At 38.7% G+C, this 13423-nt stretch overlaps 1 protein-coding gene across 13 annotated transcripts in view; it reads right to left on the bottom strand.

Annotated features, from left to right (window-relative positions):
- dlg1a (discs large MAGUK scaffold protein 1a) overlaps positions 1–13423 on the bottom strand; it is a 167489-nt gene that overhangs the window by 109348 nt on the left and 44718 nt on the right. For 2 of the 13 annotated variants that reach the window (XM_067459716.1, XM_067459720.1), the window contains exon 1: positions 13039–13177. The exons of the other annotated variants lie outside the window; for them this stretch is intronic. In XM_067459716.1, coding sequence (XP_067315817.1) covers positions 13039–13140 — 102 coding nt within the window. In that variant the 5' untranslated portion in view covers positions 13141–13177. Of the gene's footprint in view, positions 1–13038; positions 13178–13423 lie in introns of those variants that run through there. 13 annotated transcript variants of the gene reach the window in all.

Here is a 13423-nt window from a genome sequence, read left to right as displayed (position 1 = left end):
CTTAAGATACATCCACTCTTGCATTGCATGTTTGTGTATTTTGGGGGAATTAGTAGCACAAATCGTAAAAAAAAAAAAAAAAAAAAAAAAATTCTTACACATCAAAAAAGAAGACTGCTGTCTGTTTCTTGGCAGCTCTCCCTTGAGATGACTATAATTAACTAGCAGGAAGCCAGCTGTAGGTCCTTTATGAGAAAGCTCGGCACTGTGAAGGTTCAAACTGTATGAGAACAACAGCCATGAGCAAATGCTGGTTGAAGACATGGAGTTAATGAATGCAGAAAAAAAAAAAAAATCAGAGAATTTGACCATGGACAGATTGAAAAATTCAATTGTTAAATTGACTGTTGGCCAGTAATAAGTTGTCTAATTGTGTGTGTGTGTGTGTGTGTGTGTGTGTGTGTGTGTGTGTGTGTGTGTGTGTGTGTTGTATTTATTTCTAAAGCCATTTTACTTGTATTGTCTACAATAGAGTATATATTTTAATTATCTTCATCCGGAGACTTTTCTTAGCAAATTGATGCAAGTGGCAAATAATGGAATTTATTAATTTATATTTTAAACCAATTGGCAGCCCTGTTTGAGAACATGACAAAACATTAATACAAATAAAAACAAAGATTTTTCAATCTTTTATAATTTTTCCATTTAATGATTTTTGCCATTTTTGCAAATTTAATATAATTTTTTTTCATTGACCATCCTCAACAATTACAGCTGCATACACACTCATTTCTTGCGGCCAAAACAATGGCAAAAAAGCCATTTAAAAGCCATAAAAGGCAGGATATTATTCTATTTAACCTCCAAGTCCGTTTTCCAAAAAATGCAGTAGCTTTTGAACCAGAAACGGTGGATTCAGCACTTCGTGTTTGAGGATGATAGCCTATCAATAATGCAGGCTAAAATGCTTCTAGACAACAGAAGAGGCTTGAAAATTGGCTACATTACCTCAAACTCCAAAACAGATGTAGTATTAATGTGTTTGAATTGGACCGCAAATACATTGCAATCGTTTCTACATATTACTAGAAATCATTCACACTATAGCCGCTTTTCCACCATCGGGCCGAGCGGTTCTCATTGCGTACCCATTACATTCTGTGCCGCTCCGGGCCAGCTGGTACCGTTTAATTTTTACAATTTAAGGCTAATAATGGCTGCTTTTTAGAATTTCTTACAATATGCTATTGTCTGAGGTCAACTAATGATGTTCGTGAGTTTTTTTAAAAACATCATAACTAATTAAGTAATAGGCTATTTTCTACACTGGTTTTGAGGCTGTCTTCTGAACGCTGGTTTTAGATGGGCGTGCCGCACTGGAGACTTAGAAGTAAATGCCCACGGCTAAGATTGGATAAGATCTGCATATTTAATGAGCTTCAGCTCCGCTGTTCAGTTCACATGAGGGAGGGGTTGTTTTGAAAGCGGCAACTGCAAAGATTCTCTCGACCACAGGGCTCGTAAACGTCTTTATCAAGCAAACACAATGATTTATTTCTCATCCATCCGCGATTACTTGGACTTTTGTTTTTGTATTACATAGCCCGCACGATCGTTCGATAAAAGCGTGAACGACGCGCCCTTCAAATGTCAAGTCAAGAGGGAGAGAAGAGTAGAACAAGAAAGCAATATTACGAGATTCATCAACCTGCGATGTTGAGCTTTGCAAACCCTGACCCATACATGTCTGAGTCCAGAGTGCTAAAGCTAAGCTATGTTCTGTTAGACATGTACACATAACCAAAACGATCTTTAATAATACTATTATATATAAAAAATGTAATAGGTCTTGCTATATTCTTCGGCAAGTTTATTGCTGGTGGCTAGTGCAATCCGAACAGCTCCATGAGTCGGTGGGCGGGGCTACTGAACTCGACATCATATCCTGTTACTTGTATTTGTTGTAGGGTAATTTTGCATGCTTAAAAGTTAAAATCTAGTGGAATTGGACTAGGAAGATATCCAGACAAAAGGAGAGGTTGTCTCCCTAGTCTTCCTTTGCATCATTCCTTCCCTTTTTTTCTTCATACATGCTCTTGTTACATCACATGCACTCGGGGCAATCGCATTGTAAGACGTTTTACATACTTCAGTAGGATTCCCTCTGCTGCTCTAATGGCTTATCGACAAAGACGTAGAGAGTGATCAAATCTAACATGCCTTACGTAACAAATTGCTCATGAATGATGCTCATGTGAGAGCATGTGGAACTACTGGTCACAAAAGCAGCTTCACGGTTAACTGACTAAATGTAAAGTGCTCAGTTATATAAGTCAATATGTAAAAGGATCCCACTACCCAATGCATATCTTCAGAATAAAACATCAGACTGCACCTTGTACAGTAAATAGTTGAGCCAAATCGCAGAGATTTCAATTTCAGAGATACAATTAACATCTGGAATGCATAATACAGCATTTGTTGTCATTTCCATGGATCCATGTGAATGGGAAACATTTTGCTAACATTTAAAATAAATTAAACACTTGTTGTAAAAATTTAATTAAAAAAAACTTTTGTCATGTCAATGAGGCCTTCGCAGGGGAGTAGTCTAGTAGTCTAGTTGACACAATCTCTGCTGACACTTTAGAGCTGCGTTGTGGTCGTGTCTAGACGAAGATCCTTATCTTATCTAGATACGGCCCGGATCCGGCTGACTATAAGTAAACCCCGGGATAAACAGAGAGACTAATATCAGGTGTTATGGGAAGATTAATTGACCAGAATACACTGATCAAGAATGTGATACCACTTCCGGCACTTTCCGCCCTTGCGCAGACTAAAGCCAGAACGCACGAATGTCACAACAGGAAACACGCACGCGAGCCCTCGGATCAGTCGAACGTAGTGGTGTAGAAGAGGTAAAAACGATATAAATACTGTTCGTTTTCTCACACAAACCGCTCGTTTCGTGTATTAGGCCATCAGTGTGTACTTACGATGGGGGATTGTTTAATTTGGACTTCTCTGTGTATGCTCTTTGAGGTGGTGACCATAGACCTGCATTATGTGAGGCACAGACAAGAACGGTTTGACCTAAAATGATCAAAATTGAAACTACTGGAGATACAAATACTCATACATCTCAGATGCCCATGAGGTAAGCTAAAACATATCAAAATATAATTTCAAAGTGAACTACACTGTAAAAAAAATGTATGTTAATAAGTTATGACAACATGTTTTTACATTGGTTTAACTCATCAAAATAAGTTAAGAAATGTTTAACTTTTTTTTTTATAAGTTATACAAGATGTAACTCATTTTAAGATGTAAGTCAGTTTAACATCATCTAAGTTGAAATAACAAACATCCAAGTCGATTGTACTGCAAAAGTTTAAAATTTGCCTTTTTTTTTACAGTGTATCCCTTTAATACAAAAGGCAGGTTGCAATATTACAGCTTAATCTTCTCCAGTACACAAAAAAAAAAAAATCACTTAAAAAAAATTGTCATGTGGAGACAATTAATTATGTATTTCACTTAATTTTCTGTTATTCGAACATAGGTTTCATCACTGGGTCATCACAAGTACAATTTAGCTTATGATGGCTGTTAAGAACAGCTCCGTTGTAAAGAAAAGCATTTCATGCCATTTGCCATTTCAATCTTCACAGCGGTTTCTATTTAAGGACACATTAGCGGTTGATGACAAAAACGGCAGGTGGGCAAAGTGAGAGGAATGGGGATGACACTAAATCCTAATAAACAGCTCTGCAGGGCAGGAGAAAACAAGCTGTCCGCAGCATACCAAACATGCATTCTTTACTATCTACATCCCTGAGAGAGAAGGAATTGGTATGACATGAGACATCCATCTGCTGACCTTCACATCAGGTCTACTAACCACTATAGCTGCCAACAAGCACAGAAATTAACATCTCTGATGACCTGTAGCAGCTCCAAAGCATATAAAAATGTAAAGAAGAGGAAAAGAACAATTTGAACATCTTAATATAAAGAATGAGAGACAGAACGAGAGATGGGCTACATTTCATTGATCACACTCCAAATGCTGGAACACTGAAATCAAAAGAGCATTGACAACAAACAAATCACACAATCAACTGGCTATACTGCTAGATGGGAATCTATGGAATTTTAAAGGTGCCCTAGACTGAAAAATTGAATTAACCTTGCCATAGTGAAATAGTAAGAGATCGGTACATGGACATCACATACTGTGAGTCTCAAACAGCATTGCCTTCTTATGTAAATCTTATGCATGAAAAACACCAAGGAAAAATAAGTGATCTCAACATAACCCCAACTGTGACGCAATCGTTGGGATCATTAATATGTATGGCCCCAACATTTGCATATGTCGAAACATGTTCATTGTCAGGCGGAACTGACGGAGCCAAATCATCGGGACTGCAGGTAAACAAGTGACACGCAAGGATAGTCAAAAAAGCAGCTCTCATGGACACAAATGTCATGTTCCAGGTTGTTCAGGAGACGGACTTTTCTACCCTTCCCACAGATAAACAATGTCAACAGTCATGGTTGAAGCTTATAATCGGATACCGCAACAATTTAATTCAAAATCATTTGTTTGCTCAGCCCATTTCAAGCAAACTTCGCTCCGTGTCTTAAACTGGAGAAAGTGGCAATTACAACTATATTCCTGCAAGCAGTAAGTAGTGATTTATCCACTTATTGACTGTTTAAACAATTTCTGATTCAATTGAAAGTTTCTTAGAGAGACAACATTGTCTAGATAACGCAAGATGCTAGTACAATAACAATATGAAACTCCAAATACAATGTATAACCAAAACACTGGATAGTATACTGGTTTTGGTTTTGTTGGGGGGTAAGAACGTTCAGAGTCAGAGTCAACTCCCCAATCAGAGCTTTTCTGTGAAAAGAACATGTATACTATCCACTGTTTTGCCTAAACATTTGCAATCTGGCAACCATATGCACGCACGAGGATTATCTGAAAACACCAATAAACAAGTAAGCTGCATTTTAGCAATCTCCATTCCATCGCAATCTGCTGTGTTCTGTCAGGATGGTCAGGACTCTTGAGCCGCTTCAATTAACAACTGTACTGCTGTGTGCTGTGAGCTGCTGAAATAAGCCAATCAGAGCAGAGCTCAACATTAATATTCATGACTCTTCCAAATAAGGCAAAAACAGAGCATTACATCCTAGGGACAATTTATAGGGTTGTAAAAGACGTGTAAAACTAGCCTAGAAATCTAGACGCACCCTAGCGGCAGCAAATCTAATCTGCCCGCGAGTGTTGTCTAGCAACTCTCAATACAGTTCTGAGCTGTAAACCAATCACAAGTTGGTGGGCGGGGCTTAACATAATGACGGCGCTTGCGTCGGTTACTGTAGTCAGGTTACTGTAAAACTGTGTCGGGACAATTTTTGCCCTTAAATAAGCCACATAACATCTATTTAGATATCAGAGAACAATTTAACATATTGTTTCCACTCATTCTAGGGCACATTTAAAGAATACATCATCAGCTTAAAAGGATTAGACCTTATTCATACTCTATTTCAATGGAAAAATTGCTATCTTAAATATCACTTGGAAAGTAATTCAAACAGTTTAGTCAGGCATAAACTGAATTGAAAAAGGCTAGAATTTAAATTAGCCATATCAAAGAAAATAAATATTTACATATTACAGATGTTGAGGTTATATTGTTAGTAAGGTTTTAAAAACCTTAGGGGGGGGGGGGGGGGGGGGGCTGAAACACTCAGTTTCAGTCAATCTCATGTCAATCTTGACTACCTATTGAGTAGTATTGCATCCTTCATATCTCTGAAAAGTCTTTAGTTTTATTATATTTATAAAAAAATATAGGCTGTACCGAGTCTTTCTGGAAAACAACGAGCGGCTGGAGGCATATCGAGTGGGCGGAGCTAAAGAATGACGAGTGTGCAGCTACTGCACGAGAGCTTCTGAAAGCTGACATCCTCAAGCGTGGAGATAAAAACGTTACCCTAAATATACCATGGCTATCAGATTATATGATCCAGAATCAGATCCGGAGGCTGAAATAAATTGAACAGGAGAAACAGCAACAGCAGGACTTCCGTCTCTATGGTATGTACTGTATTTAAGTGGTTTAAGTACTGTACTGTCAACGTTTGTGTGTCTTTACTCGCAGTTTATGAGGACATGAAGTTTATGGACTATTGTATGCGACTAGACCTTAGAAGTAGCAAGCAAAACGGTTTTGCACGTCAGACTAGTGTAACGTTATACAGAGAACAGCAATGGCGTAACCGTTAGCGCATTTGAATGACGAAGCACGCTTTGTGAGAACGCTAGGTTTATGTTTGGGTGGTTTCCAATAATCAAACTGACACCTATAGTGGTCAGCTAAACAAATGTATTTAATCACACACCATAGATCGCATGCTCTATTGATAAATTAACTAACGTTATACACGATCGTGTTGTTTACTGATGTTTACTTACGCGACGATAGCCAACAACAGACATTTGAAGCAGTTTTACTCACCGCGCACGACCGTGAACCTTTATCGTTGAGACCACTCCGTCAAAAACACACTTCTTTGGTAAGTTAACTGTTGATTTTGTGGAGTCCTGACAGCAGAGACTGTGGAGATCCACTTTTGCGACCGAAGCGTATGTTTTGACGCTTCCCGTCATTTCTGCGTTCAAATCGGTTCAAATGTAGCGCTGCCTTCCCGGAATGCTGTGCTGAAGCGTTGAAGTCGCTTGATGTCACCCATCGGAATAAAGTGGAGCGCGGCGCGACAGACGTGTTGCACAGACTAGTGGATCTGCTGCCCCTGAGAGCAATGTTTATGGGCGGCGTGCATCTAGTCAAGCCGACCCATTCTCGAAAAAAACTCTCCGAAACTTGTGAGAAACCGGAAGGAGTATTTTTGACACAGAAATACTCCATCAAACGTCCAACTTAGTTTTTGAAACTTTGTCTATGTTTAGGATGGGGATCCAAGTCTTTAACAGTGTAAAAAGCTCAGTATGCATGAAACAGCATTTCACACACCTTTAAAAACTAAAAGCACCCAAAACTGAAAGTGCCCTATATATGCCATTTTAAAGGTTCCTTGTTTCACAGGAATGCATCCATGGTCAAAGAAACACTTTAATTTTCTCATAGTTTACATTGTACCATCTTTATTCTCACAGTGTCTAAACACTAGACCTCCACCTTTCTGAGAGCGTACTTTGCTCTGATTGGTCAGATGATTGGTCTGATGTGATTGAACATATCGTGTTGGAAACAAATCACCCATACCATATCTGAATTTCAGCTCAGAAGGCTTCCTCAGCACTTGTTCACAGTGATGCGAGGCGTAACGATGGTATTGGATCAACTTAATTCAAGCGTGAGTTGAGTACCCATCCTTTGGAAGGGCATGCAAAGTGGATTTGCTTTCACAGCGCAGAAGACACGTCTTCTCGACATGTTGACAACACAACCCAAACTCTTCCAGGCCTCAGCTACAACTACAGTGTTTGAAGGCGGGTCAATGTAGACGTTCATGGGCAGCCAGTGAAGAGTATTATGCAAAGTTGTTACAACATAGGTTTCAGGAAGTTCAGAAAATCCATTAAAACAACACACACACTTAGAAACTCTGCAGACCTTTAACATTCCTTAAAAGCACATTTGACTTGATTCTTTTTTTTTTAACCACTAGATGGCACAAAAATTTAGCTCAGCACTTCTCTTAAAACACCCCCTGTGGTGAAAATCAAGTTTTTAAATGTTGTTTATATGTCTATGTGTTGTTTTTAATATGCTTTAAGATGCTTTAATGCAGTTCGAAATCACCAGTGTTCCTTACGTCACAAACTGTCTTGTAACCAATCACATCAAATTGCCGGTTGGCTTTAGCATATCACTATACTGTGAAGTCTGAAGAGAAGCCAGGTTATCCCGGTATATTTTTCTGTTGATAGGAAAAATCAGGTATTAGCAATGTAGTGGGTGAATTATGTATATAATGTGTATTACGATGTTAAGATAAACTAAATGCCTTTCTCCACTGTAATGTTGGTTTAAAGGTAGGGTCGGTTAGCCTGGATGCCAGCCGAACCTAGCCCCGCCCACAACATTTTTAAGTCGGGCAGTTAGGTCTGGCATCACTCCATAGAGGAGTAATTATCTCCAAACAGAAACTGTTCGGACCAATGAAATCATCAGGGCGGGCTTTAGACGATGACGGACAGATGATTAACAGTAACGTAATCATGCACGTCATCAAAGGGGCTTGGATTATATTTACTCGAATCCTAAACGGGGAGCTTGTTTGTATATGCATTCACCTTCATAATTTCTCTCAAAGATGATGATCATGTTGGGTAAGTACTCTGTGTATCAATAAATTCTTTATTTTTTTACAACACCGGCTAAGATCGTTTATTCCAGCGCGTGAGCAGACAGGGTTGCCAAGTTTTTACAACAAAATCCGCCAACTACTAGCCCTAAACAATAGCTTCTCGGGGGGTTCTCCGATGGAAAAATGGTGTTTGGGGGGTAAAATGTGTGTTATTTTGGCAAGGTTGCCTGCTAAAATTCATACTCATGGGTCTATATATCACATAATAGTTGCTTCAACCCGCGGACATAGAAAACAACCGCGGAAAAAAACGCGGACTTGGCAACACAGTGCAGTTGAGCTCTGTTGACATTTGACAATGCGTCACTTCGTTGCTCTGATTGGTTGTAGATCTATCCAATTGAGGTCTTTCCTGGTTTGGTTGAAACACGCCTCATAATCACAGCCCAATGGAGCAGTATCAGACTCATATTCCGACTAGAATTGAGTATGACCACGTCAGGCTAAGGGTAGGTAGGAATGATCTAAAATACTTTTATCCAAATTTGTTTAAACTTTCTTTATATGTCGATACATAATTAAGATGTGAGTACTCTGAAAAGGAGAGTATAAAAATCGAGTGATTCTCAACTTTTTAATGTGCAATAAACACAACTCATTATTTTCGTTCGGGCTGAAACAAGTGATTGGCTTGGGCGACTGTCACTCTCTCTCGCTACCATGGCTACCACCGCTTAAGCTACAGGATCTGGCCCCGTGCGCACACCCGTTTGATTTGAGCAGTTCAAGAGACACGAAGCCTAGGCAAAATAATGGCAGAGAAAGAGCATTCAAAATTCACAGTGCAGGGTTTTGCAGTCAGCGAAGGCAAACAATGCAAAAAAAGGAAGACTGTACGAGAAAAGGCAATGCACAAAAAGTCTTTGGATAAACAAAGAAATCAAACACGAGTAAATATTTGCATGGCTTTTCAACGATGGCGAGAACTACGAGAACTCAAGCGGCTGAAAAACGACTCCTTGCTGGCTGCATTTCTGCTGGACAGGTAATCTTCCATTTTGATTATACATTTTTTTGGTTTTCATTAAGCATGTCTCACTAACACTTGAAGCTGACTAATAAAGTTAATATAACATTACTTAGCATAAAGTTACAATGTTATACACTTAGCCATCAGTAGAGATAATGGCTTAGCTCAAGTTGATCGCTGTCGTGTTGAATTTCGCAAAATTTAACTTTAGATAACAAAATGCATGTGTAAAAGCTAGTGCACCGCATCCAGGAACTTTTTTTAGAACCAAGTCAGCTTTAGCTACTACTAATCAACAATGCTTTCATCATGGAAACTCTTACATGCAAAACAGTATATCTTATTAATCTTACACGAAATTCATCTTCATCACAGTATAAATTATGTTATTGGAAAAAGATGTATCGATGCTACCCGTTCTCTTTGCCTTATAAATATAACTAGCTCGTTACGGAGTCAAAAAAATAATATTTTAAACTTTAACAGTATCGGTATACTAGCTTGATAGTGAGTACTAAAAGACATCTTATGTGTTTATATTCATACTGATAAAGTTAGATTTTTTTATTACACGTGATTCGGACATGATGTCACTACATGCACTCCGCTCGTCTCAAGTAAATAATGCGTCTTCCAGCGGAGCGGCCGGTGAGGCGCGTTCATGTATTTTGGGGGCGTGGCTTTGGAAAGAGCCCAAAAGGGAGAAGGGACAATTATGTAGATATATAAAGAAAGTTTAAACAAATTTGGAAAAAAAGTTAACCAATTCTTACCTACCCTACCTTTAAAGAGTACAAACATGTACCCATTAAGCACAGCCAGACTTTTTGCATGTAATGATGTATATCTTCATTTAAAAGCATTGGTCATTTAAAACAAAATAAAATTGTGTGAATCTTTTATTTTAACATAACTTCTTGTACTCAAACCAATATCCTTTGCACTTAAATGTCTCAATGTCGATTTTGGTCAGCTTAATAGGTATGTTTGCCCCATGTCTTTATTTGATTAACAGAAAATACACAACACATAATTTGTGGGAAATCTTTTCATCAAAAAGAAAAAAAAAAAGTATTGTTTTTATGTTTTAAGTGCCTAGTATCCTACTATTTACTAGTAAATATTACAGTTACAGTATACAAAAATCACAGACAGAGGCAGACAGAGACCAAAGCAGCTCTGGCATAATGCAAATAACACTTCTATAAATGACTTATAGCTTCTTTTTTTCCTTTTTTTTACAGTCATGGATGTAAACATCCCTAAAATACAGAAAAAAGGTACTGTTGGGTACCGGTACCGAAATTCATGTTAAAATGTGAACGGTACCCAACCCTATACCCAAGTATGACGACACTTTTTCAATATTCAATATAACTTATTTCAATACCATACCGTGATAAAAGCATCAGCAATTATCACAAACTGAAAATTTGAGTCACATGCCTAGCTGAAACGTGCCATTTCAAAAACGTACAACCTTATAAATCCATATATCCTAGAACAAAACATCAGCTAGGAAAACGGAAAGATCAGCACCGTCGTAAACAAATCAACAGTAATACACATTCACAGTAAGCAGAATCAAATCGATTACAAAATCCCCAAATTTACAAGAGCAAACTTTCACATCACGCATGAAAAAACTGAAGCATATCAAAGACTCATTCACCAAGCACATCCCAGCAGGATTAAATCAAAGCTACGCAGAGCACAGCTTGGCTCAGGAACTTCATCCGACAAATGCACAGGGTCCAGGCAAAGCAAAGAAGCTGAAGAAGGATGCATGTGAACTTTAATTATCAATGTGAAATCTTATGTATTCAAAAAGGCTTCACTCACATTGCTGACTTTAATCAGGCATCAATAGAGCTGGGTGACAGCATGGAGAGAGGTGCTGTATTATTTAAACAATCTTCAGTCCCCTTCCCACGAACCTACTCTAATTTTTATCTCCTCAGCACTATACTAACCCACCAGATACCAAAAAGCTCATGCAAATTTCAACACAGATGTCTATAGCTTAACTCAAATTCAACAAGATAGGATATAATTCTTATCAAGGATTAGTGTATTCTATTTCCTTGAATAGTTTTTCATCACTAAACCAATTTACTCTTGTAATTATGGTCACAATGATTGTACAGCTACATCAACGAGCAACGGAATTGTTAAACAGTACTGTTAAAAAATTATTTTATTCAGCAAGGGTGCAATACATTTATCAAAAGTGACAGTAAAATGTATACATTTTTGCAACAAAACAAAACAAAAAATCAAATAAACAATCTTTTGAACCTAATAAAGAATCCTGACAATGTATTAGGAATCCAAAAAATGTATTAGGTTTCAACAAAAAATATTAAGCAGCATAACTGTTATCAAGAATTTTGAGCATCAAATAAACATATTAGAATATTTCTGAATGAGCATGTGGCTCTGAAGACTGGAATAATGTAGAAATGAACAGCTGTAAGTGATGTTCATTGTTAGTTTATGATACTGAATGAGTCTTATTGTAAGATTTTCTCATTTTGCTATTCATTACTGTGTAGTAAACTGGCAGCAAGATGCAATATCTATAAATAAAACATGCAGCCAATTATGCATTTTGAAAGACTCTCTAGCTTAGCCAAGCATCATCTTTTTTAGATACCTTTATAAACAATTCTCAATACTCATACATCAGTATATAAACAACGTAAAGTGGCTATGAAACATTCATTGCAGCGTTTCTGTTACGCACATATGGCAAGGGGCCATCTCTGTTCTTGCAGAGGATTGACAATCATTAGGCATTAACAAGGGCTTCCCCAAGCCCTCTGATCTCACACTTAGAAGAAAAGAAGCTTCAGCTATAATGAGAGGAAGCTTTTTAGAACTGATCAGTCTATATAGGCGCAAAGCAGGAATACTCTGTGCAAATCGCAATGCTTGGTAAATGTAGACAACAGAGACTAACCATTCAGTCGTGAAATAACGAAAAACACAAGCTTCTTATTCCCCACAACCCATTCGCACATAGTAGATATAATTGGGACGCAGGCTAAGATGGACCCAGAGGACTAGGCAGTTACATAACTAAAAAGAACTTGCTATCCTGCTCTGCCGAGCTAGACAAGCAGAAAATGGACTAAAAGAAATCCTGGGCCTGAGCTTTACTCTTGATCAGGAATGAACACTTCAATTGGGCTGCGTTTATTTGGTTGAAATCAGTTTGTTTCAGCAAACAGTAGCCCAGAAGTCCCTCGGGTTTTCTTTCCCAGACGTGTGTGGTTTGTGCACCACAGTGGTGGAGTTAAAAGCCAGGATGGAACACACGTGCAAGCAAGATACAGACTGAAATTTGAAGAGCGTCCGGTTGAGATCCCGCTTGGAGAATATCACCTTCGGCTCTTTAACCTGCCATCATTGGCGGTCTCACGGAGCGTTTCATTTTGTCAGACTAAAACTGGACAAATGGAGACTCTGTGAGGCTTCTGACCTAATCACAAATGAATATTAGGATCACATGCAAAGGAATGGCTCATTGCCATGAGGGTGTAACCTGGAGCATATGTAAGGTGTCATCAACAATATGATCCTCAGTGTGAGAAGACAATTAGCAGCTTAGAGTCCAGGGACCATTTAAGCAACTAAGTTTAAGCAACTGTCGCTCATGCATCTTTCTGATAAATCTTTCAAAACAATCCCCCTACCTTGCATCCAAACATAAGTGAGATGGTGCTGTTGGTGCATGCTACTTTACAGTGGCACAACATTGGCGAAAAGCAATCCAAGTTTTTGATGCTGGGAGACATTCTGCACCTGGGCACTTCAATCCATCAGCAATTGAGGTGCCGGCCAATTGCTTCCACGAGCTCTGCCCGCTGCCTGCTCTTGACGTGCAGCTTCATCTCTCGGCTTGGTCCGTGGAAGGGGGAGCAGAAGCGGCGATGTGATGCCTTCATCCAGCGAGCCCTTGTCAGTTGAGTCCACCGCTACGTCCTATCTCTTCGCTTGACTTGACTCAATCGGCCCGACAGATTAAAGCGCTCCTGAAGAGAGCTTTACTTGTGAAAGCTCTGGAGAAGCCATGCTGCC

Source organism: Pseudorasbora parva, chromosome 12, assembly GCF_024679245.1.
Source record: "Pseudorasbora parva isolate DD20220531a chromosome 12, ASM2467924v1, whole genome shotgun sequence".
Classification (NCBI taxonomy): Eukaryota; Metazoa; Chordata; class Actinopteri; order Cypriniformes; family Gobionidae; genus Pseudorasbora; species Pseudorasbora parva.
Note: the sequence above shows the minus strand (reverse complement) of the source record. Positions and strands in the feature narration are given on the sequence as shown.